The sequence below is a fragment of the Gorilla gorilla genome, chromosome 3 (genome assembly GCF_029281585.2).
Source record: "Gorilla gorilla gorilla isolate KB3781 chromosome 3, NHGRI_mGorGor1-v2.1_pri, whole genome shotgun sequence".
In the NCBI taxonomy this organism is placed as follows: Eukaryota; Metazoa; Chordata; class Mammalia; order Primates; family Hominidae; genus Gorilla; species Gorilla gorilla.
Window position 1 is genome coordinate 49,071,709 of NC_073227.2, and position 24,545 is coordinate 49,096,253.

General features: G+C 42.5%; 1 protein-coding gene across 24 annotated transcripts in view; it reads right to left on the reverse strand.

Annotated features, from left to right (window-relative positions):
- The window catches only part of APBB2 (amyloid beta precursor protein binding family B member 2), a 398,493-nt gene that overhangs the window by 236,405 nt on the left and 137,543 nt on the right, over positions 1-24,545 (reverse strand). For 6 of the 24 annotated variants that reach the window (XM_055384840.2, XM_055384839.2, XM_063705250.1 and 3 more), the window contains one exon: positions 13,561-13,675. The exons of 16 other annotated variants lie outside the window; for them this stretch is intronic. In XM_055384840.2, the coding sequence (XP_055240815.1) occupies positions 13,561-13,606 (46 nt within the window). In that variant the 5' untranslated portion in view covers positions 13,607-13,675. Of the gene's footprint in view, positions 1-10,910; positions 10,995-13,560; positions 13,676-24,545 lie in introns of those variants that run through there. 2 more of the 24 variants (XM_063705249.1, XM_055384844.2) reach the window with 2 other exon arrangements.

Below are 24,545 nucleotides of genomic sequence, written 5' to 3' on the forward strand. Positions count from 1 at the left end.
AAATAGGAGAGTGTGTGTAAAGCACTCAGAATGGTGATGACACACAGTAATTGCTGTGTGTTAACTGTCACCAACATGAATATTCTTAAAGCTTTTCACTGGTTACCAAATAAAATCTCACTTGGGCCAGGCATGGTAGGTCATGCCTGTAATCCCAGCACGTTTAGAGGCTGAGGAAGGAGGATCACTTGAGCACAGGAGTTGGAGATCAGCCTGGGCAACATAGCAAGACCTTGTCTGTACAAAAATACATACATACATACCAAAACAAAATCTCACTTCACTGATGGGCTCTTATGACCCTCTATATTCTGTCCCAAATAGGTCAAACTAACCCCAACTTGTCCCTAATCTGCATGGACATAAGCCATTCTTCTCCTACCTGATCCCAAACAGGGCACCACACCAGTGCCTCATTCTATACTGAAGCTACTGAACATCTCCCACTCACAAGCCTCTTCCATTTGTTCTGCCTGGGATGCCCTGTGTCATATCAGTGTCTGTCAAACCCTCACGGCTCTCGTAGACAAGATCAAGCACTGATCCCACATAAGATACTGCCATCGTGAATTCCAGCAACAGCACTGAGGATGTTAACACACCTAACAGTTTCTGTGGTCCTGTTCCTACCTGCCCAAGGGCTAATTGGCTGGTCTACCTTAAAGCAGTAACCTTTCCTCTCGGTAAAATGAGGTAGTCGAAACAAGTGACTTAAAAAGCCTTCTTGTCAAGGTTCTTGGGGTTATACAGTGTTTCTCGTTCCTTTGGGACAATTTTTCTTTCTTTCTTTCTTTTTTTTTTTTTTGAGACAGTCTCACTCTGTCACCCAGCTGGAGTGCAGTGGCGTGATCTCGGCTTGCAACCTCTGCCTCCTGGGTTCAAGCGATTCTTCTGCCTCAGCCTCCTGAGTAGCTGGGATTACAGGCACCAGCCACTGCACTGGGCCAATTTTTTTATATTTTTGGTAGAGACGGGGTTTCACCATGTTGGCCAGGCTGGTCTCAAACTCCTGACCTCAAGTGATCCACCCGCCTTGGCCTTCCAAAGTGCTGGGATTACAGGCGTAGGCCACCGTGCCCAGCTGGAACAATTTTTCATTAAAGAAGAGGATACATAGGGTAACTGCACATATTTTTATTTTTTAAATGAATAACTGAAAGCATTCCAGGTCTCAAGTTTCCAAGGCTAGGGAAAAAAGTGAAATTTTACTATATGATGTGCAAAATTCTTTTCTGTTTACAATTTGATGACCCTATGACTTCTAGTTTTTTTCCCAATAAACTAGAGAAGACAATTTTCATTTCATACCTTATATTATCTCCATGATACATATTGCAAAGCCATTTCTACCTTCCATGTGGAAAGTAATCCTGAGTGTTATACCCAAATCCAAGGCAGTTAAAAAAAAAAAAAAAGTTAAATTATTTCTCCCTACCCCTCAATTTAGCAATAGAAAATTCCAGGATAACTTTTTTCTATAAATGAACAGAACCAGCCCCCAAATTTCTTAAAAGCAGCAGCTTGGAACTCAGCCACAAGAAGTTTGAAAAGTGGCAAAAAATTTAATAATACCATTACCCTGAAATCCAATAAAGCCTGTTGGAGCTTAACATTTTCAAGAAATCAGACTATTTATGCTATTACCCCAGTACTGCTATAGTTTCCTATAAAGCCATAAATACACACAATATAGTTCACCAGAAAACTAAGAGTATCATAAAAAAGGCCATAAGGAAGATACTGCCCATGAAGTATATCTCCACGGTACTTGCTACAGCAAGTTCACACAGAGGAGTTCATTTATTTTGAAAATTACATTTCCAAGTCCACAACTCCACAACTCATCACTTTGAACTGTGAACAACTTTTAATATAAGTTAGAGCTTTCTTTTCAAAGACTGTTTTCACACAAGATAAAGGTCATACTGAATATCAAGGACATGTATAAGGCTGTCACAAAAATGAGGAAAAGGCTCATAACTTCTGCGTCTTCATATCTGCTTAATTTAACAGTCCATTCAGCTTTAAGTAACAGAAAACCTACCTAACAGTGGATTCAACAAAAAGAAAGGAGTTGGAAGGCCCAGGGCTGCAGGTGTTGGCTTGACAACAACTTCAGGGCAGGTATCTCTGAGGCTCTTGGACTTTCCTTCATGCTTGTCACCTCATGGTGACATGAAGGCTGCTGTACATCCAGGCATCTTATCATCATTCAAGGCAGAAAGAATGGGAAAGCAAGGGAGGGTACTGACAAGCTCACTTGTCAGGCTTTATAGAGACAATAAATGCTTTCCCAGCAACCTCACTCCCATCCCAGTGGACTTATTCTAAGGTCTCACTGGCCAGAAGTAGGTCACAGGGCCACACTTGCTACAAGGAATGCTGGAAAATCAGGGTTCAGGACTGGTATATTGGCTTAATCATCACAATTTACTGTCGAGGCTGATCTCCACACCACCCTGAATTAAACTATAGCCCTATGAGCAACAATGGAACAGGATATGGGCACTGAGTGGGCAATTAATTGTGTCTCCATTTTGAGTCTCCATCTTGGGAAGGAAAAAATCATCCAATGAAGGGTTTTCTGCTGCCAATATCAAAAGCATCCACTACCTATAAAGTAACTGTTTTAAAAATTCCCATACCTCTAATAACAAACAAAAATTCCTTAATCTTTTAAGTTCATATACCTTGGTTTTTCTCTCTATATAAAGTATAAATGGGCAGTCAATGGCTAAAAGGTGGGTGTGAAGTCTTGTTGCTGTGAACTCTGATCACAACTTGACCACTGAGAAGCTTTGAGGTGCAGCTCGCTGTTCCCCAGGCAGAAAAGCCATGGAAATCTTTAAGCTACCATACGGGGGAGAAGCCTCCTAAATGTGCTGTCTGCGTGCTGCTCTCGCCACCTCCCTGCCCCTCCCGATCAAACAGGCACATCCATTTAGCACCCTAGATGCCCCGCACCTACTGAACCTTCAGTGGCTCCCCACTACTCTTAGGAAACAGCTGAAACTCCTTACCAAGGCCCTCCACTCTGATTTGACCAGGCCGCCTTCTCCAACCTCGTCTCCCACCAGGTCCCACCACACTTGCTATGCTCTGGCCACCCTGGCTCCTTGCCATTCCTTAAACAGTCCATACTCCTTGGTCTGTAATGGGCTTTTCCCAGCTCTTCATAGACTGGGCTTTCCCCATGCTTCAGATTGCAGCTCAAGCACTGCTGCTTCAGGGACACCTTCCCTGGTCACCCAACATCATGTGGGCCGTGACCAGTATCCCTCCATCACACTCTTCATTCCTCCATAGCAGGTACCATGATCCACAATTATCTCCTCTACTGGAAGGCTTTCCTATCACCTGTCTCCATCACTAGAACAAATAGAAGTGCTATGGGAGCGGAGACCTCATCTACCTTTTCACTGCTCTATTCCCAGTGCCCAGCATGGAGTAAGGGCTCTGGACTGTTATTTTCGCCATCCTGGTTCCAGGACTTGCCTGATAAGGTTGACTTGTCACTGCCCTCTATACCACCCACTCTTTTGTGTGGCCACCAAATGAACACTACATCTCTAGGACCCGCTCCACTGCAATCCTGACCTTGGAACTTCCTCTCTCCCCAACTACTTTTCTTGGTTGTCACACCCCTCTGACTCCTCTCTCATCTACTGAAGCAGGCACACAGCGTGGTTAAAAGCACAGACTCTGGAGCTGAAAGGCCTGGGTTCAAATCTCAGCTCCACCATTGTCTGTGTAGGCTTAAGTAAGTTGCTTCTATAGCTCCTGTGTGCCTCAGTTTCCAGTCATTGAGTGATAATAGTTGCATCTATGTAACAGAGTTGTAGTGAAGAATAAAAGGATACACATTAAGTACTCAGAACAGTGTCTATGTAAGTGCTAATAACTTAATGGTAATAAATGTAACTTCTGGCTGGGCGCAGTGGCTCACCCCTGCAATCCCAGCACTTTGGGAGGCCAAGGTGGGTGGATCACCTGAGGTCAGGAGTTCAAGACCAGCCTGGCCAACGTGGTGAAACCCTGTCTCAACTAAAAATACAAAAAATTAGCCAGGCATGGTGGCAGGTGCCTGTGGGAGGCTGAGGCAGGAGAAGCACTTGAATCTGGGAAGCGGAAGTTGCAGTGAGCCGAGATCGTGGCACTGCACTCGAGCCTGGGCGACAAGAGCGAAACTCCATCTCAAAAAAATAAATAAATAAATAAATATAAAAAATAAAATAAGTAAAATAAATGTAACTTCTTATTAAGAATATACTCTTTGTTCTTATTGGCATATGCACTCCCCTAGGCCCTTCTCATTTGATCCCAGTTCATCAGATCCCTCCGTAATGTACCATTTAATGTGGCCTTCAAATCCCACCCAGGAGACCTGCATTCCCATGCCTGATCTGCCAGCAACTTGATCTGAATTGCATTCCTCCCCAGACCATTGTGTCCTGTTGGAGGAAGATGATCTGGAAATTGTGTTCTCCTGGGCTTTACTGACTGCACACATCTTTACCAGCCTTCCCCTCCTCTAAACTGCTTCATCACATAAACTGATTCTAAATGACACAGTTACCACCTTTGGTCACATCCACAGATGAGATATAAGAATTGAGGGCAATATGTAACTCTTCTCAATACCCCAGAGAAGTCAACACAGTATTAGGAGTACAGCAAACACAGTCTCTACCTATTAATTGGCACTGGTCACCCTATCTCCTCTTAACTGTACCTTTTCCCTCAAAAAAGGGAAGTGTCTTTATAAACTGCACCCCGCTTACTTGCTTAAACTGGATCCTGCGGTGTGAGGATCAGTGATTTCAAAACAAAAAGCTACTATCTCTTGTTCAAAAACAACAGGAATCCTCTTTACCCCTAACTAAGCCCAAGACACAAGGATAGGATGGCAGCAGGTATGCCTGATTTCCAGAGTTAGCCAAGTCATGTTGGATTTATTGGTATTGAGTTCCAAATAACTAATACGTAACATAAGCTCTTTGTGGAATTTTCTTGTACTCTGGGAGAGGGGGATCAACTTTCCTAAAAATTGGACACTCCTAGGGAAGAATTCAGGGGAGAAAACAAATGGAATCCCATGGACTTAAGTATTTTCCATAAAATCAAAAAAGACAGACTAAAAAGTCTAGATATTCCTTTAACAAAGCATCATCTATAAAATATTCAGGCAGGGCACAGTGTCTCAAGCCTGTAATCCCAGCACTTTGGGAGGCTGAGGCGGGCAGATCACCTCAGGTCAGGAGTTCAAGACCAGCCTGGCCAAAATGGTGAAACCCCCTCGCTACTAAAAATACAAAAATTAGCTGGGTGTGGTGGTGGGCGCCTGTAATCCCAGCTACTCAGGAGGCTGAGGCAGGAGAATCACTTGAATTCGGGAGACAGAGGTTACAGTGAGCCGAGATAGCACTATTGCACTCCAGCCTGGGCAACAAGAGTAAGACTCCGTCTCAAAAACAAAAATAAAAATAAATACAATGTTCAATAGTATATGTTGCTGTTTTCTTTTCCTTAGTATATATTCATAACAGAAAGGTCTAGAAGCTACAGAGGCAAACAACAAACTGACCTAATCTTATGACTCTGAACTAAATATGCCAAGTCATTCGTTTAGAATTCTATTGGTTTCATCTTGCACGGATTTTTGTGGCCTTTTGTGCAAAGGAAGGTCAGCAGAGTTCACTTCTCCTGAGGACAATTTCAGGTTTGCATACATGAGCAAGTGTCCAAGAACCTGGAAAAATAAGTCCTTTTGCTTTGGTTTCAAAATGAGACCCTATAAAAAGTTGCATGCGTTTCTCCTTTCCCTTCTGGAGGCTGCTCGCAGAAGATAGGTCTTAAGCTTCCCAAGTCTGGCTGGGGCATTTCCTCCCCGCTCTTCCTTTAGCAGAGGTGCTGTGCCTCCTGCCCTGAGGACAACACATTCTTCTCATCTTTCTCAGGGGCAAAGCCTGTCCTCTCACACATATGGGACCCTTTCTGACCTACCCCCAGCATCCTAATCCTCTTCATGTGGAGTACAGGGAAGGGAAAAAGGACTAAAGTCCCTCCAAAGACTATTCTGGCATGTTTCCAGAGTCTCATTCTGCAACAAAAGCAGACACCAGGTAGGCTTCTTTCCAGGGCATCCGATTCCTCCTGGTGAAGACTTGTCACAGGGCTTCTTAGTCCCACTCTATTTGCTGGCAAAAGGGAAAGTGATAGATCCAGAGCATCCAAACAAAAAGGACACACTTTTATTACAACAAAATAAGGCTGCAAATCTCTACCCTGGAAGTAGCGAATTACAAGAGAGGTTTAAAAAAAAAAAAAAAGCAAGAGCAAGTTACAAAGAAGGGACTTAATTTGGACTATTGAAATTTCATTTCTTTCTTCAATGAAAGAAAAATACATAGAAGTAAACTTTCTTTACTAGTCTCAACATCAAGATGTAACATTATTTACTAAGTATGTGAAAACAAGGTCTGTATTTATGAGTATCTTAAAATAATGGCAGTCAACAGGCCTCAGATCACCAATTTTACAGGTTGGGTTCACATGCCATGTAAAAATCTAGAATCTAACTGACTGACTCTGAGACATGCACAAAAAGTTATCTACAAGTAAGGAGGTAGCCACGGATGACTATGCTACGCTACAAAAATGTGGTTACTCAGGTTCATGGCATCTCAGTAGAGGGATCTGCAGAGCACCCATTCACTGAATTAATACTTAACATCTAAAGTTCTGCAGAAATCAGGGATTGCAATTTGGTGACAAAAATATCTTAAAATTCTTTAATAGGATGGTGGTAATAAAGTTTCCAATCAACATGGTGAGCTGAGATGACAGGGAAGGGCTCTGCCTGTTTCAAACACGTGGAAAAACTGAGTGAGAGATCATTAACAACTAAGAAAATACTAAGAAAAAAATCAAAATCACAAGAAATAAATCCCTGGGCCAGAACAAAAGATAGAACTTAAAGTCAGATGAGAGAAAGTTAAAGCTCTGAAGATGTAAAAGGCTATCAGAAGATGAGACAGGCTTAGTGTGTAGGGGCTGAGATCCTTATGAACCCTGGAGAACAAAGGGTCATATCTCACCAAAAAGAAATCAAAATTTCAAAACGGCTCCCACCCAGAGGTATGGCATCCAAATACAGAACACCCATGAAGCATCAGGTCCCCAAGCCAAGAAAACAATAACATTAGGCTGGGGGAGGTGGCTCACGCCTATAATCCCAGCACTTTGGGCGGCCGAGGCAGGCGGATCACCTGAGGTCAGGAGTTCGAGACCAGCCTGGCCAACATGGTGAAAACCCATCTCTACTAAAAACACAAAAATTAGCCAGGCATGGTGGCAGGCGCCTGTAATCCCAACTACTCAGGTGGCTGAGACAGGAGAATTGCTTGAACCCAGGATGTTGGGAGCAAGCCCCCCAAAATCTGGCCATAAACTGGCCCCAAGACTGGCCATAAACAAATATCTGCAGCACTGTGACATGTTCACAATGGCCCTAACGCCCAAGCTGGAAGGTTGTGGGTTTACGCAAATGAGGGCAAGGAACACCTGGCCTGCCCAGGGCGGAAAACCGCTTAAAGGCGTTCTTAAGCCACAAACAATAGCATGAGCGATTTATGCCTTAAGGGCATGTTCCTGCTACAGTTAACTAGCCCAACCTATTTCTTTAATTTGGCCCATCCCTTCATTTCCCTTAAGTGATACTTTTAGTTAATTTACTATCTATAGAAACAATGCTAATGACTGGTTTGCTGTTAATAAGTATGTGGGTAAATCTCTGTTCGGGGCTCTCAGCTCTGAAGGCTGTGAGACCCCTGATTTCCCACTTCACACCTCTATATTTCTGTGTGTGTGTCTTTAATTCCTCTAGCGCTGCTGGGTTAGAGTCTCCCCGACCAAGCTGGTCTCGGCACCGGGAGGCAGAGGTTGCAGTGAGTCAAGATCGCGCCACTCCACTCCAGCCTATGTAACAAAGAGCAAAACTCCGTCTCAAAAAAAATAAAATAATAACAATAACACTGGTCCAGAAGCCAGGACACCCATGGGGCACTAACTGAGGCAAATGAGAAAGTGGGGGATTTGCACAATCCTAGTTGTACAGGACTCCCACACAGAACAACCTCTACTGAAGAGACTTACAGTGAAAGCTTAACACCAAACAAGAAACAATTTACCAAAAGAGACAGTCCACACAACTGGCAAAACCTGTGCCCAAGAGCTAGAAATAGAAAAGTAAATAGCGGTTGTTCAGGAAAAAGTTACCATGAATACAACTAAAGCTAAAGAGGACCATGTGTGTTGGAAAACAGGATTTGCAAAAACTTGTAATGTGCAAAGAATTTCTCCCCTTATCAATGCTGTGTTAAGTTTCTAAGCAAGTACTTCATTCATTCATCCATTCGATATATATTATTAAGCATTTATTCAGCGTCAGGCTCCAATTACTCCCTCCCCCTCGGTCTTGGCTGGCACAGGCTCTGAGGATGGTTATTATCCAGTTCCACCCCTTAGCCCAAGATGACTCCACAAATACTGGAGCAACTACCGTAGATATAATACTGTCCTCACTCACAGAGGAGAGGAGGGAAATAGTACTGGAGTTCAGACAAATTATATTCATGTGCCAAAATATAAAAGGAATTTAGCACACAAGCAAGCATCAAGAGGGAGATTTAAGAGCTGCAGGAACACGTGCTTCCAGCGGGGAAACCAGGAAACTCCCTGGGAGAGAGAGCGACTCTGCTGCACCCCATGGCAAAAGCAGGATTTTAGCGGGTTACCAAAAGATGGATCCACATACCAGAGGGGAAACAGCAGGAGCAAAGGCACGTGACCCAAAGGCACAGGGTGTACCCTGGCAGGAGCAGCCCACACAGACTACTATAAATGTCTACTGAATAGTAATAATACTAACAACAATAACGATCATTCATCATGAGTAATGGGTAATAAAAATAAGGAGCAGTGAAAGGAAACCTAAAGGACTCAAATACCAGGGTGACCTTTTAAACTAGTGGGGACACACTAAACATTTTCAGCAGGGAAGCAGCATGGTCAGAGCCATGCCTCAGTTAGATTCATTTGGCCACTATGCATGAGTTAAGTTTCCAGGCAAAGAGACTGCAGGCCAAGGTCTGGAAGCTATTGTAACAGTCCAGATCCTCACAGCTGCGGTTGCAGTGGTGGCTGCAGTCATCCAAAGGAATGGATAGGCACAGACAAAAATGAACAAATATGCAATTTTTATTAGCAATTCCTGGAATATAGTCACGTGTTGCTGAACAACAGAAATACATTCTGAGAAATGCATCGCTGGGCGATTTCATTGCTGTGCAAACATCACCATGGAGTGTTCTTACACAAACCTAGATGGTACGGCCTACTACACACCGAGGCTAGATGGCACAGCCTACTACACACCTAGGCTAGATGGCAGAGCCTAGTATTCCCAGGCTACAAACCTGTACAGCGTGTTACTGTACTGAATACCGCAGGCAAATGTAATACAATGATAAGTATTTGTGCACCTAAACATATCTAAACATAGAAAAGGTACAGGAGAAACAGGGTCTTATAATCTTATGGGACTACTGTTGTATATGCAGTCCATCATAGATTGAAACATTGTTACGTGGCACATGACTCATTTTAAAACTGGAGTTTTAACATAAACACAAATATCTGTATGAAAAGCCTGGCAAGAACAGCTCCAGCTATTTACTTTTTATTTTCGTGCTCAATGGATGCCATTCTGCATTCCATCCAAGAGCAGCACCCTGTCCTGAAAGGAGATAGCCTGGAAAGGCAGAATAATCTCAAAACAGAAAGAAAGAAAATTAAAACTCCAGTCTGACATACGAGCCTCAAAAACAATGTAGAGCACAGCAGTATGCACTGCTGACCCTTGACTGATGATTCCGACCACACCTGATGATAAAATTATTAACTATGGCATGTTGCTGTTGTTTTTTACTGAAATCGTTTCCCTTCTCCAGGGAACAGTTGTGGCCCTGTTCAGACCCAGGCCTGGTGAGCAGGCCCCAAGTCAAATTGGCTTTCCTGCCTTATGTGAGGGCAGCAAGGGCTGCTAAGGTTAACATTTCTTTCTGCTATGAGTAGCCTCTACAGAACGTCAGCTTGAGGTTTCAACAAGCAAATCTTATTTATTTATTTATGTATTTATTATTTTGAGTTTTGCTCTTGTCGCCCAGGCTGGAGTGCAATGCCACAATCCTGGCTCACTGCAACCTCCGCCTCCCAGGTTCAAGCAATTCTCCTGCCTCAGCCTCTCTTGTAGCTGGGATTACAGGCGCCCTCAACCACACCCAGCTAATTTTTGTATTTTTTTTTTTTTAGTAGAAATGGGGCTTTACCATGTTGGCCAGGCTGGTCTCAAATTCCTGACCTCCGGTGATCCGCCCACCTTGGCCTCCCGAAGTGCTGGGGTTACAGCACCCAGCCAAATCTTATTTAATGATCAGGAGAAGCAAGCTACAAAGGAGTATGTAGAAGGGAGGAATGGAGAACAAATCAAATAAAATAAGTAACAGTGTTCATGCCTTGGACTGAGGGATCAACACCGGGAAAAGAAATCAGAGATGGAAACCATGAGAGGGTACGAACCACACTCTAGTTCCAGGGAAGGGCGTTTCAGGCAACATGTTATGCAGATGTGTGCCCCCGGAAAAGCAGTCACTCACTCTCCCTCCACCAGAAAAAAGGCACAAAGTGACAAGCTCAGCAGAGGCCTCAGGGCAGCAATCTCTATGCTCAGCACAGGTAGCACGTTTCTGGCACCCAGTAAGGAGAAGATAGTTTTCTCCTAAAGAGCTTTTAGTAAGAAATAAGTCAAATGAAAATAAAGAGCTTCCTTGCAATTACTGGACAGCACACACCTCTGCAGCTCAGGGCCCTTCGGTAATCTCTGGAAAGGCACTCAGTTGATGGCCAATGTGTCATTCTCTAAGATGAAAAAAGGAGCAAGTCCACATATGTGAATTTTTCAGATAAATTTACTTCTTCCACTCCAAGAGCCCAAATGTTAGCATTTTAACCACTGTGAAAGAACGATGTCCTCAAAATATATTAGCTTGAACCATATGAAATTAACCTTTTTGTATGTCAAAAATGCTCAAGTACTAACAATTTCACTTGGATCAATGGCAGTACATGCCCTTCAACTTTCTTCTACATAGGAGTGGGCAAATTTTTTCTTAACAGGATCACAGATATTTTAGGCTTTGAGGGCCAAGAGACAAAAAAGAGATTATGTAGGTGCTTATATAACCATTTAAAATGTAACCATTTGAAAATATAAAAACCACCCTCAGCTCCTATAAAAATAAGCATGGGCTGGATCTGACCTATTGGCTACAGTATGCAGATCCCTGTTATACAGGGTACAGGTGTAAACTTTTTTCTGATGATGCTCACTATGAAAACTGATAATTTCAGAGTAAATCTGTAACGCCCTTGGAGATGCTAACAATATCTGAAAATATGTGAAGAGCTGTTTACCCCAACACTGCTGGCTTTAATGCTGGTTGTTGGTCCGAATCCCTATTCTATTACCAGCAATCCCTCCCTACTGCTATAAAATGCCACTGCTTTTAACTGTCTGACTTACTTTACAAGCAACTGTCTGGTTGAGGGCTTGAGGGTGGTTCTAACTTTGCTTTCTTTTTTCTTTTTTTGAAACAGAGTCTCGCTCTGTCACCCACGCCGGAATGCAGTGGTGCAATCTCAGCTCACTGCAACCTGTACCTCCTGGGCTCAAGCAATCCTCCCACCTCAGCCTCCCGAGTAGCTGGGACTACAGGCGCATGCCACCATACCTGGCTAATTTTTGTATTTTTTGTAGAGACAGGGTTTCATCATGTTGCCCAAGCTGGTCTTAAACTCCTGGGCTCAAGTGATCTGCCCACCTCAGCCTCCCAAAATGCTGGGATTTTTTTTTTTTTTTTTTTTGAGACAGAATCTCACTGTGTCGCCCAGGCTGGAGTGCAGTGGCGCGATCTCGGTTCACTGCAAGCTCCGCCTCCCAGGTTCACGCCATCCTCCTGCCTCAGCCTCCCAAGTAGCTGGGACTACAGGCGCCCGCCCCCACACCTGGCTAATTTTTTGTATTTTTAGTAGAGACGGGGTTTCACTGTGTTAGCCAGGATGGTCTCCATCTCCTGATCTTGTGATCCGCCCGCCTCATCCTCCCAAAGTGCTGGGATTACAGGCGTGAGCCACCACGCCTGGCCCCAAAATGCTGGAATTATAGACTTGAGCCACTGCTGGGATTACAGGCATGAGCCCAACCATAACTTTCCTACGAAGAAAAAAAACTGAGCTGCACAAGGTAATAGGACTTAAAGATGAATATGAATAAGCATAATTACAGAAAGGATATGGGGGCAAAAGCACTTATGGGGAATTACCCCAAATTTCCCCTGACTTGGAGCCAAAATTCCACAGGTTCCAAAGGAAAGCAACAAAAACAAATAAATATCTATACAGCTGCTCCAAGGCCAAAAGACTGCAGGGAGCAAGAATTAAGTCTGAGACACACTGCCCTTCATAGAAATAAACATAGATCATTAAAGGGAAGAATCATTTTTCTCCCAGGTTAATCAGGGGTAACAACAAATAGGAAAAGGCTACAACTATAGCAGTTCCCAAAAGACTGCTGGAAAAACTTTAGTGTTGTGAGACATCGAAGGTCATCCCTGAGGGAACTGAAAGAGTTTCCTCCTTTGGAGAAGGCTAAGAAGTAAGAGCCAGGAACTCCCTCCCTAATACATACTAAACAGAGACATACCCAGGGGACCTCTCTTCTGGGTCCATGAATTTTGTGATTATAAAGGAATTCAAACAATCACTGTGAAACGTTTTTATTTATGGCATTATTATCATTTCAAATGTTATATATTGTGATGAAAAAGGAAAGCTTAAAAAAAAAAAAGCCTGTAGAAGAATAGATACATTAGACCAGGCATGGTGGCTCATGCCTGTAATCCAGAAACTTTGAGAGGCTGAGGTGGGTGGGATCTCTTGAGCCTAGGAGGTCAAGACCAGCCTGGGCAACACAGCAAGACCCCATCTCTACAAAAAATAAACAAAATTAGCCAGGCACGGTGGCACATCTGTAGTCCCAATTACACTGTAGGCTAAGGTGGAAGGATCACTTGAACCAGAAGTTCGAAGCTACAGTGAGCTGTGTTCATGCCACTGGACCCCAGCCTGGGCAACAGAGCAAGACCCTGTCTCAAAAAAGAAAAGAAAAATTTGGAAAAAAAGAATGGATGCACAGAAACAGAAAAAGGAGATTGTTGACATACATTTCTGGTCTTACAGGGCCACTTAATTACAAAAATCCTAATTTAGATAACATTTCTTACCATGCAATATTCAAAACTTACCCTAGAGCAATCCATTCTCTTGTATTTCTAAACATCCTTATTTAAACCTTTAAACCTTTTACCAATTCAGTACTCTTGTGATATTCTACAATGAAAATTAAAGAGAAAAAAGCAAGAGAGAGACTGATCCCATACATACATGAGCTGCCTGGACAACAGTGAGCCTCCGGGTACCGTCTGCCCATAGTGACAGTCAACACATTGGCAGAGGCCTCGGCAGTTCCCAAGTCCTCAGGAAAGACTGAGATGGTTAGCTGTGGTGGGGGGAGACAAAAAAAAAAGGTAGAAACAAAACAGAGACTTAGGATAATGACAGCTTTTTTTTTTCCATTAAAATGCTAATGATGACCACATATTTCCAGATAACCATGTTTATGAATTATTCATAGTCACATGCAAGATGAAGTCTCCCTGTCACCGCAGGCAGGCCCAGGGCTTGCTGATGATTAGCATGCAGGCCCTGCAATAAGTGTGACAGAGGTGCAGGTCACTGGAAGGCTTGACCAGGGCTGGCCCTCTCTGACCCCCATCAAAAGTCCAGGCAATCTCACCTGCATTTCCCTGATGCTTTTCCATTCTTCCTTAACATCAAGGAATAGCACTGCCTGCTGTTTGCTCTGACATCTGAACTAATATCCTGTAAAACTTTAAAAGCTTGAAATGAGGAAATTTTTTTTTCTGTATTGGAGAGGTCAGATGTCATGTTGATTGGAAAAAAAAAAAAACTTTTCAGTGACGTATAACATACAGAAAATGCACACACAACAATGGACGCTCAATGTATTTTCCGAAACTGAAAATACACCAGATGAAAAACCAGAACATTATCAGCACTGCAGAAGTCCCCTTCATGCTCCCTTCTAAGGGTGACTCCTACGCAGAAATTATTTTTGCCCATTTTTGTGGCCATCAAGTCGATTTACTGTCAGTTGATTTTTTATTTAAAAAACATATGCAGAACACCTACTATACACCCAGCACCATGCTAAGCACTGTAGCTACAAAGATGAAATAAGATACCATCTCTATCTCTAAGGAAAGTGAAGTCTAGGGGAGCCAAAGGATGCACACAAACTGGCCACCATAGGGCCATGGGATGAGCATAATCATTGAGATTTATACCAAGCATGGGCGTCTAGTCCAGAAATGGACGGGTCAGGGAGGCGTTCCAAGAAAAGGGGATGCCTAGCATGTCCTAAGGCTGGGTAGGAGTTAGCCGCGCTAGGGATGCGAGACAAGGCGATGGAAAAGGGAAAGGTAAGAAACCGCATGGTATAGTCCAGAGTTGCTGGCCACTCTCTAGAGTGAGGCCTGCAGAGTGAGGCCAGAAAAGAAGCCTGGAGCCAGATGGCAACCATGTACATGTCTCAAAGAACTCTGACTTTATCCTGGGTGTAAACAGCCACTGACGGGTCAGATCTGGGTTTTGGATGCATGATTCCCTGGGTGGATTTGAAGGGGGCAGGGTAGAGGCAGGAGACCTGTTTGGTTGTTACAATCATTCAGGGAGAAGGAAAGGGTGGAGATTAGGGCAGTAGAAGTAGGTAGAGAAGGGGAGAGAAGAATTACTACTTGGAACCATCCGGAAGTTCAAAGCAGAACACTAGGTTTATTACACATGGGTGGATGGTAGTGACAACCAAGGTAGAGAACATAGAAGAAATAAGGAAGACAAGGAATTTAGTTTGGGGCACTAGAAACTGAGGCATCAGTGGCTCACGCCTGTAATCCCAGCACTTTGGGAGGCCAAGGCAGGCGGATCACCTGAGGTCGGGAGTTCGGGACCAGCCTGACCAACAGGGAGAAACCCTGTCTCTACTAAAAATACAAAATTAGCTGGGCATGGTGGTACATGCCTGTAATCCCAGCTACTCAGGAGGCTGAGGCAGGAAAATCGCTTGAACCTGGGAGGCGGAGGTTGTAATAAGCTGAGATCGTGCCATTGCATACTCCAGCCTGGGCAGCAAGAGTGAAACTCCGTCTCAAAAAAAAAAAAGAGAGAGAGAAATTGAAGCGTGGAAGATTCAGGTGGAGATACTGAGATATTCTTGAGCGTAAAGCCTGGAGAAGCAGCTTGAGAAAAACATAAAGGCATAAAAGCGATTACAACATAGAGGGGAGCAGAGATTGTGTCAGTGAGTGACGTCACTGCAGGAACATGGACAGAAGGAGAACATTACAGGATCAGTGCAGAATCCTGGAGAACACACATAACAGAATGTGCAGAGGAAAACCATCTTTTGAAGAAGACCCAGGAAGAATGGTAGAGAGGTACCACGGGATAGAAAGAGATGAATAAAGATAAAAAATGAAAAGTATACCTTTGGATTTGACATTTAAGAAGTCACTGTCCACCTTGATGGAGAGCTGTTTTAGTGAAGTGATGGAGGCAGAGATAACAGAATAAACAGAGCAAGTGGAAGAGCCCAGGAAAGGGAATGCGTGGCTGCTGGAAGAGACTAAGTGCTCACAGCACATGGCTACAGGCTGAAGGACTCAGTTCAGAGGGAGAGGCTGAAAGTCCAAGGGGGAAGAGGTAAAGATGGCCTGAGATCTCAAAAGAGGTGGGCCAAAGGGTCAGGAGTACAGATGAAGGGGCTGACCTTGAAGAAGAGGGGAGTCCACAATCCTCGGATATTAGAAGGAAAGCACAGTAGCTCCCCTTTGTCCATGGCAGATGCATTCCAGGATCCCCAGTGGATGCCTGAAACCATGGATAGAACCAAGCCCTATCTACCTATACTATGTTTTTTCCTATACATATGTACCGATGATAAAGTTTAATTTATAAATTAGGCACAGTAAGAGATTAACAATGATACCCAATAATAAAATAGAGCAAGTGAATGTGGTCTCTATTTCTCATAACTATCTTAGTGTACTGTACTATGGGAAACTGCAATCACAGAAATGAAACTGGGTAAGTGGGGGCTACTGGAAAGATAAATCTGGCTATAGTAAGTTCATGATGAATAGTATTGGGATTTGGAGGCAATAGACCAAATTGCATCAATGTTTTTAGAAAACAGTTGGCAAAGTCTCTTTGTTGAGAATGAGGTAACAAGTAAATGGTCTGAGGACATGGATCTTGAAATTCTTGGTTTCTGGCAAGCAATCCCCCCAAATTAAAGTAGTCTAAGTCTGTTTTAAGGTAAACAAACAAACAAGGCAGTTTGTACCAAGATAGAAAAGAGCAATTTATAAGTTCTACCCCTAAGAGTAGAACTTCAGAGTATCAAAAAATACTATTATAAGCAAAAGATCTGGAAGATGTCTTTTCTTAAAATGATCTCAGGCTTTGGGTGTCAACATTTCCAAAGGTGTACATGTAGTTTAATTAAGCAAAACTATTACCAACCATCTTCTTTTTTTTTTTTTTTTTTTTTTTTTTGAGATGGAGTCTCGCTCTGTTGCTAGGCTGGAGTACAGTGGCGTGATCTCAGCTTACTGTAACCTCCGACTTCCTGGTTCAAGTAATTCTGCTGCCTCAGTCTCCTGAGTAGCTGGGATTACAGGCACATGCCACCATGCCCAGCTAATTTTTGTATTTTCAGTAGAGATGGGGTTTCACCATGTTGGCCAGGATGGTCTCGATCTCTTGACCTTGTGATCTGCCCACCTCGGCCTCCCAAAGTGCTGGGATTACAGGCGTGAGCCACCACGCCTGGCCCTACCCACCATCTTAGAAAGCTTCTTGAATTGCTCCAATTCAAAGGTCCTTCCTACCATGGATAAACTACTGAAAATGAAAAAGAGGCAGACATTTGAGAGTAAAGGCAAGAAGGAAGGGAGAATGGGTTGGCAGTGGCACCTGCCACTGAGACTTCCTAGCTGCCTCTTAAAACAGTAGTTATGCCATCCCACTGTGATCTCCTGAACGCTTTTCCATCTAGGGTTTTAGCCAATTCAGAAATGGAGTGGAGTGACTTTATACTTGGAAAGTATCCCAGTAATGCCAAAGGAGCAAGATTCATTAGAAACCCGATGCGATGGAAAACACCTGGAAAAGCAGCTTTTATGTTCCCCAGACAGCCTTTGTGATCTCAAAAACTCTAAGACTGCTCTGCGGTTTGTCTATTCTGTTAACAGGAACAAGATCCAGGCCATTTCTGGAACTTGAAAGGATTTTAGAACCAATGCTATCTGCACTGAAGTCAGTCAGGACAGAGATGGTTTCAAAGGCATCAGATGCCTACTAACTGGAACACTCATCTCTGTATCCTCGGGGCACAGGATGTAGTAAGCAGTCAATAAATGTGAAATAAATCAATAAACCAATACATTAGTGAAAAGCTTTCACAACTAGGAGGTAAGGAGGCCAATTAAATGGTGAGAACAGAAATAGTCTATTTCTTCTTTTCCTACCCTAACTGACTCAAAGCAAAGCTGCAAATCACATTCAGCTGCATTTATACTTTTCACAGAAGAAAATCTTTATGAACTCATAAATATGAACTTGTAAGTAAATACTGCATGTTAAGTGGGAGGATTCAGAAATTATGAAACACAAGATGCCTCTTAAATGGGAAAATAGATGGGTATGAACATTTTGAGGACACAAAGCAATAGAAATTGCAGACTTTACATCTGTCTGCCTTCTTTGTCATCCTTCCCTGTGAAAGACAGGACATCATTACTCTCACAGCAGGGTGCCTCTCCTCCCAGATGCTCATTCACACAGCCCGCTTCAGTTTAACCTGCTGGGGCAGTAAGATAAATAGTCATGAGATAACCAAGTCTCGCTTCCTTGAAAATTTCAAAAATTCACCTTGGTTGCAGGTCTGTTTTAGTCCTAATATATATTTCTATTACTCACGATTTTACTTCTTTTATAATAAAAGAAGCCCTGAGGTATCATGATCTTACTGGACACATTTTATTTTATTTTACTTATTTATTTATTTTTTGAGACAGAGTTTCACTCCTGTCGCCCAGACTGGAGTGCAGTGGTGCGATCTCGGCTCACTCCAATCTCCGCCTCCCGGGTTCAAGTGATTCTTGTATCTCAGACACGCAAGTAGCTGGGATTACAGGCGTGCACCACCACACTCGACTAATTTTTAGTAGAGACAGGGTTTTACCACATTGGCCAGGTTGGTCTTGAGCTCCTGACCTCAAGCGATCCACCCGCCTCGGCCTCCCAAAGTGCTGGGACTACAGGCATGAGCCACCATGCCTGGCCTGAACACATTTTATATTACGCAGCAGCACAAGGTAATATTTGTCTAAAAATAACTTTAATAATAAAGCTTCCAAAGGTGAGGAACAGTTTTTTTTATTAGTATGTACCATGTGACATTTTTCTGAACTGTTAAAAAATAACTTGATCCTGAAAACATCAAATCTGATTGTGTCCATCTGACTAGCAATATCTCGGGAAGGAAATCAACCTTTGAGACTTCTTTCTACTCTTAAGAACACTAAAAGCAAGATAAATATACGCTATTCACTTGAATGCAAGCCATCAAGGAAAGGAAGGGAATATATTTGCCAGTCTACAAAGCGTTTAGTGTGCAGCTTTTTAATTACTGCATTTACGGTACTAGCCATAATATATTCACTACCACAAATGCTCTACAAAGTCATTAATCCTCAACAAATACATTAATGCTTCCCTCCTCTCCTACAAGTTCTTACTATGCTGATGTGGGGCAAAAATGCCAAGAATTCTCTCCAAAGTAAACATTTCATGCCAACAGCCACTAGTTCTACAATGCTCATTTCACTATTTTAAGATATGTAATAGCTCTGCTTAAGCATTTCCTGCTGTTGACCTAAAAGTTTGTACACAAAAAATTTTTAAATGGCTTTACTTAAAGCAACAATTTTTAATAGAAAGGTGATGCAAGCTATCTAAAAGGTTGCTTATGCTCTTCCAAAATAATATATTCTATAATTCAATAATTATAATTCTCTGCATCATTCTGCAGTTATAGTACAATATAATTTCTGCTTTTTAAAATCTCCAGGAATAGGCCGGGCATGCTGGCTCACACCTATAATCCTAGCACTTTGGGAGGCCAAGGCAGGCAGATTACCTGAGGTCAGGAGCTCGAGACCAGCCTGGCCAACATGGCGAAACCCCATCTCTACTAAAAATACAAAAATTAGCCAGGCGTGGTGGCAGGCGCCTGTAATCTCTCCCACTTGTGAGGCTGAGGCAGAAGAATCGCTTGAACCCGGGAGGCGAAGGTGGCAGTGAGCAGAGATCATGCCACTGCACTCCAGCCTGGGTGACAGAGTGAGACTCTGTCTCAAAAAAAAAATTTTAAATTAAAAAAAAAAATCTCAAAGAATTAAGACATTGAGAATGATCACGATTTTCAAAACAGCTGAAGGATTACCCATCTAAGTATCAAAATGGGTTTAATTTCAACCATAGTGGATTAATTTTTTTTTCTAAAAGGTAATGCCTTCTTCAGAGAATCCAGAATATGATTAATCTTTGTTTGGTGACACAGGATCATCAACATGACTATACATTACTTGCTCTGCTGGAACATGAGAATACTAATTCCAAGGAAAAGGAGTGGCAGCAGTTACTGGGTAGGAGCTGGGTTTCTACCACCACAAAGAGAGCTGGATGGGGAGTTACTACTAAAGCACAGGGTGCAATGAGAATCAAAAGGAAGAGACTGCTGAAGTTCTCACAACAGGGAAAGCACAGATATAAATACACTCTGGAGAGCCCAAGGGGAAATCCAAGTTACAGAGCCAGGTCTGAAGTCAAGAGCTGTGGCCGATTAGAGTCAAGATCTGAGTTGGAGATAAATTGATGGCGAATAGAGGGAGAGGGTGTAAGGTTGGCTTTGTGTGTATCCTGCTGGTAACTGGGTTTAACCTGCCCATTAAAGGCCAGTGGCAAGATAGCTGTTCTCAGAAGCTTCTGAGGCAACAGAGGGCTGTTTATTCCTCTACTCAAAGGCAGATGGCTGCTAGGCTTTGGGGATATGTGTCTGCCTTTCACAGTCTGGCTATCTCCTCTCCTTTGTCCTAAAGAGTTGCATCTCATTTCTGTTATAGTACCAACCTTTCCCTTCTTCAAGTCAGCTATGATTTTGGAATTCAAATAAAATAATGAAGTGTAAGAGAACGAAACTTAAAATACCAAGCTCCAGATAAGATCTGAAGGGCACAGGGCACGGCCTCTGAACACATACTTGGGCTGTTGTGATGCCTTTTTTGTTTATTTCTTGGTTCTTAGGGAATTCAAATAGTGTTCCTTAAGCAGAACTCATTTGAAGTCATTTAGCCAAGCCTAAAACCTGCCCGGAGAGTGTTATTTCTAAGTGACCACTGTTATTTAACAAGGACCTCCTTTGGAGAAATTCAATAAGCAGAATCTCCAGAAACACAAGAAAACCAATTGCCCTGATGTGAACAATCTAGAAATGTAGGAACAAACTCAGAACCTGAAGAAAGGGAGGACTTTACCATTGCATACATTAAGTGACTGTTGGCAAATCAATTAGCCTTCTAAGCCTCATCTGTAAAATGGGCTAAGGATATCTGCCTTGCAAAGGTATGATTGAGAACAAAAGGAAAGGCTCAGAAGAGATCTACAAATATGAATTACACCTTAATTAAGTGGTAACAAATGTGAATTACACCTTAATTAAGTACATAACCCCCTACAACACAGAGATCTTTATTTAGACCTTTTTTTAGACTAGGTCTTGTGCCTAGTAGTTTCTATCCAACTTTCACCACCCCAGATAAGATTCTTTTTCCCAATTATTTCCACAGAACATTCTTCTTGGCTAAAAAATATTTTTAACTTCACTGCTCATATAGGAAGAACAACTAATCCTGAATTTTCAGAGTAAAAAAAACCTAGAATGTAAAAATTCCCCATTATGATTTTCCCATTTTGTTTCTTCTTAACAACTTCCTATCTAAGTTCTTTTCTCTTTTTCCCATTTTTCTTTATAGCATCTTTGTGGATCTTATTTTCTCACTTTAAGTTCAACCCTTGCTGTAATGTGATTTAGCAGTTTACAAGGCACCTTCACATATATTACCTTATTTCCCTTAAATTTCTTCTATTCTCTTTGTTTCTCGCCTTACTTTCAGAAATACAAACAGAACTTTCTAAAATCAGCAAAGAAGCAATTTTTCACCTTCCAACTGCCAACATACTAATACACAATACTTGGCAGAGTTGTCCAAAGCAAGTCAGACTACATACAGTATACCTAAATCCTGACACCTCCAACTCTCTTTACAAATAATTTTTTTTCTCCGTGGTAATGGTCTCTTGAAGTTAAAATATAGTGAGAAATGTGTAAACATACCAATATATTAAAATAAGACAAGTGAATCCCTTTAAGAATCATGAAAAATAATTAACAACAACAACAAAGGAAAAAAACAGCAGGAGGCCCGGTGAGGTGGTTCACACCTGTAATCTCAGCATTACAGTGTGTAATGAATACAATGATACAACGAAGCTAAAGTAGTAGGATCACTTGAGGCCAGTAGTTCAAGACCAGCCTGGGCAATGTAGCAAGACCTCATCTCATCAATTAAGCAGTCAATCAATATGCTAGCAAGTTGGGTGTGATGACACATGCCTGTAGTCTCAACTACTTGGGAGGCTGAGGCAGGAGGACTGCTTGAGCCCAGGAGTTCAAGGCTACAGTGAGCTATGACGGTGCCACTGCACTTCAGCCTGGGTGACAGAACAAGACCATCTCTAAACAAACAAACGAATAAGAGGTTGAAAACATTAGCAGAAAGAAAAAAGAAGGAATAAAGTTGTTATTTTTGCTTCCAGTAAAATTTCCATCATCTTTCTTACCAGAGCTGTTCTTCCCCAAGCTCTGCATTAAATAATCTGATCATTAAATCTGTGAAAACCACAAGGGATGTGCCCATCTCATTAAAAAAGATGATCATTTGAGCTATGATAATGAGAAAGAGCATCTATTTTTGGTTTTAAGGACAGAAGTACTTCCTGCCTGTTGCTCAGAGCAGCGACACTTCTAGTTAGCTTTAGCACAAAACAGATGCCCCAGCACTCTTTATCATAGTGACAACAGGAACCTGCAAATAGAAAGATTTCATCTCAGAACTTCTACACCCTCAATCTATTGATTTATCAACAAAGAACATGAGGCATCTGAAACAGAAAAATATTAATTCTACCATATGAAGGCAAATATTATTATTATTATTATTTTTTTTTTTGAGATGGAGTCTTGCTCTGTCGCCCAGGCTGGAGTGCAGTGGCACCATATCAGCTCACTGCCAGCTCCGCCTCCCGGCTTCACGCCATTCTCCTGCCTCAGCCTCCCGAGTAGCTGGTACTACAGGCACCCGCCACCAGGCCCGGCTAATTTTTTGTATTTTTAGTAGAGATGAGGTTTCACCGTATTATTGTTTTTTTAAAAAGGATTTTCGTAAACTCTAGATTAGAAATTAGATCAGGCCCAGCATGGTGGCTCATGCCTGTAATCCCAGCACTTTGGGAGGCCAAGGTAAGTGGACCACCTGAGCCCAGGAATTCCAAGACAAGCCTGAGAAACATGGCAAAACTCGACTCCACAAAAAATTATCTGGCCACGTGCCTGTAGTCCCAGCTACTTGGGGAGCTGAGGCAGGAGGACTGCTTGAGCCCAGGAGGGCGATGCTGCAATGAGTCGTGTTCGTGACAATGCACTCCAGCCTGGGCAACAAGAGTGACACTCTGTCTCCAAAAAAAACAAAAGAAATCAGATCAGATTCCCCTATATTCATTCAAACTCTGGAGATACAAAACCTTTAAAGTTTGAATTGATTGCCCTTTGACTTTACAATGGTTGAACAAGACCCAAAAATAATTTTACAGTAATCTTTGATACACATTAATAATATATTAAACATAATTATAATAAATCAGTTGTTATTCCTAAAATTGAAGTACTAATGAAATTTAAGGAGAAAAGTTGAAAGATAATACTCGGCCTTGATTCTGCTGTGGTGTTTACATGTTCAATGATGGAAGCTTCTGGCACATAAAACTTTCTGCATTTTGTAAGAGATACTCTGGGTGATTTGAGCATGGGAATGGAGAAGAACATCAAGGTCCAACATTATTCATGGAATCTACAGAGATGCCTCACGGAAGCTCAGTTCCCTATAGAACACAACTGGGACCACTGGATAAAGTGGCTCTTAGAAAAGAATGTTTTCTTCCAGCTTGGACCCAACTCAAGTCAAGCTAATAGGAAATCTAAGAAAAACTGACCCAACTGTGATTATGGCTCCAGGCAATGAAGGTCATTATTTTTTGTAATGGTGGAAATATTATGTTACGCTTGTAACTGGGTCTGAGGTCAGACTTGGAATGTATACTTTAGAGATAACTGACCTTTTTTCTATTACATTCTCAAACCAACAAACAGTATCACTTAGTTCATTTTGACAGTGAGAGTAATAATCTCTGAATAAAACTGAAAAGTATAGAGTAATCAAATGAACTCTTCCTTAATGGACCAGACAACCACGTACCTAAATTGAACTGAATCTCACAAGTTGATCAGCAGGGATTATCAGTTACATGTGATAGATTACAACCCTGTGCTTATCTCCATTCCCTCCCAAAACCACCCCTAAACGACAGTAAGCAAGAGGCAGAGAAAAGTTCATGAGAAGAGAGAATGGAAGAGGACAAAATTCATGGAAAACATTTTTGGAAAATGGCCCAATGAGAGTGAATTTTCAAAGCAGGGGCAGACAAAACATAAACGTCTATAGACAGAATTGTCAGGAAGTAACAAGCCAGTATGCGGCAAAGAACTTGAGGAAAGTGCAAGTTAAGACACGGTTAAGCGGGGTTTGGATGAGAAGACAGGATGGAGGCAGCACTGAAAACTGGGGGATGGCTTGCAAGTCATTTTAAGGAGTAAAACTCCATATCTTTGCTAAACCATGAAGCTTGCTATGCCCCTCCTCCCACCTCAGCAAAGGTTAAGCTTGAGAGGATCTGCACTTGGGGACACTAGGAACAGGGACCGGGTGGAGGGACCGACTGAAAAAGAGAAGGACTAAGTGGAACTACGCACTCCACAGCCCCTTCCTCTGCTGGGTTCCCAGAGCACTGGCCAGTAGGAGATTGGTACTGGAGACTTTTCTGGAGAAACT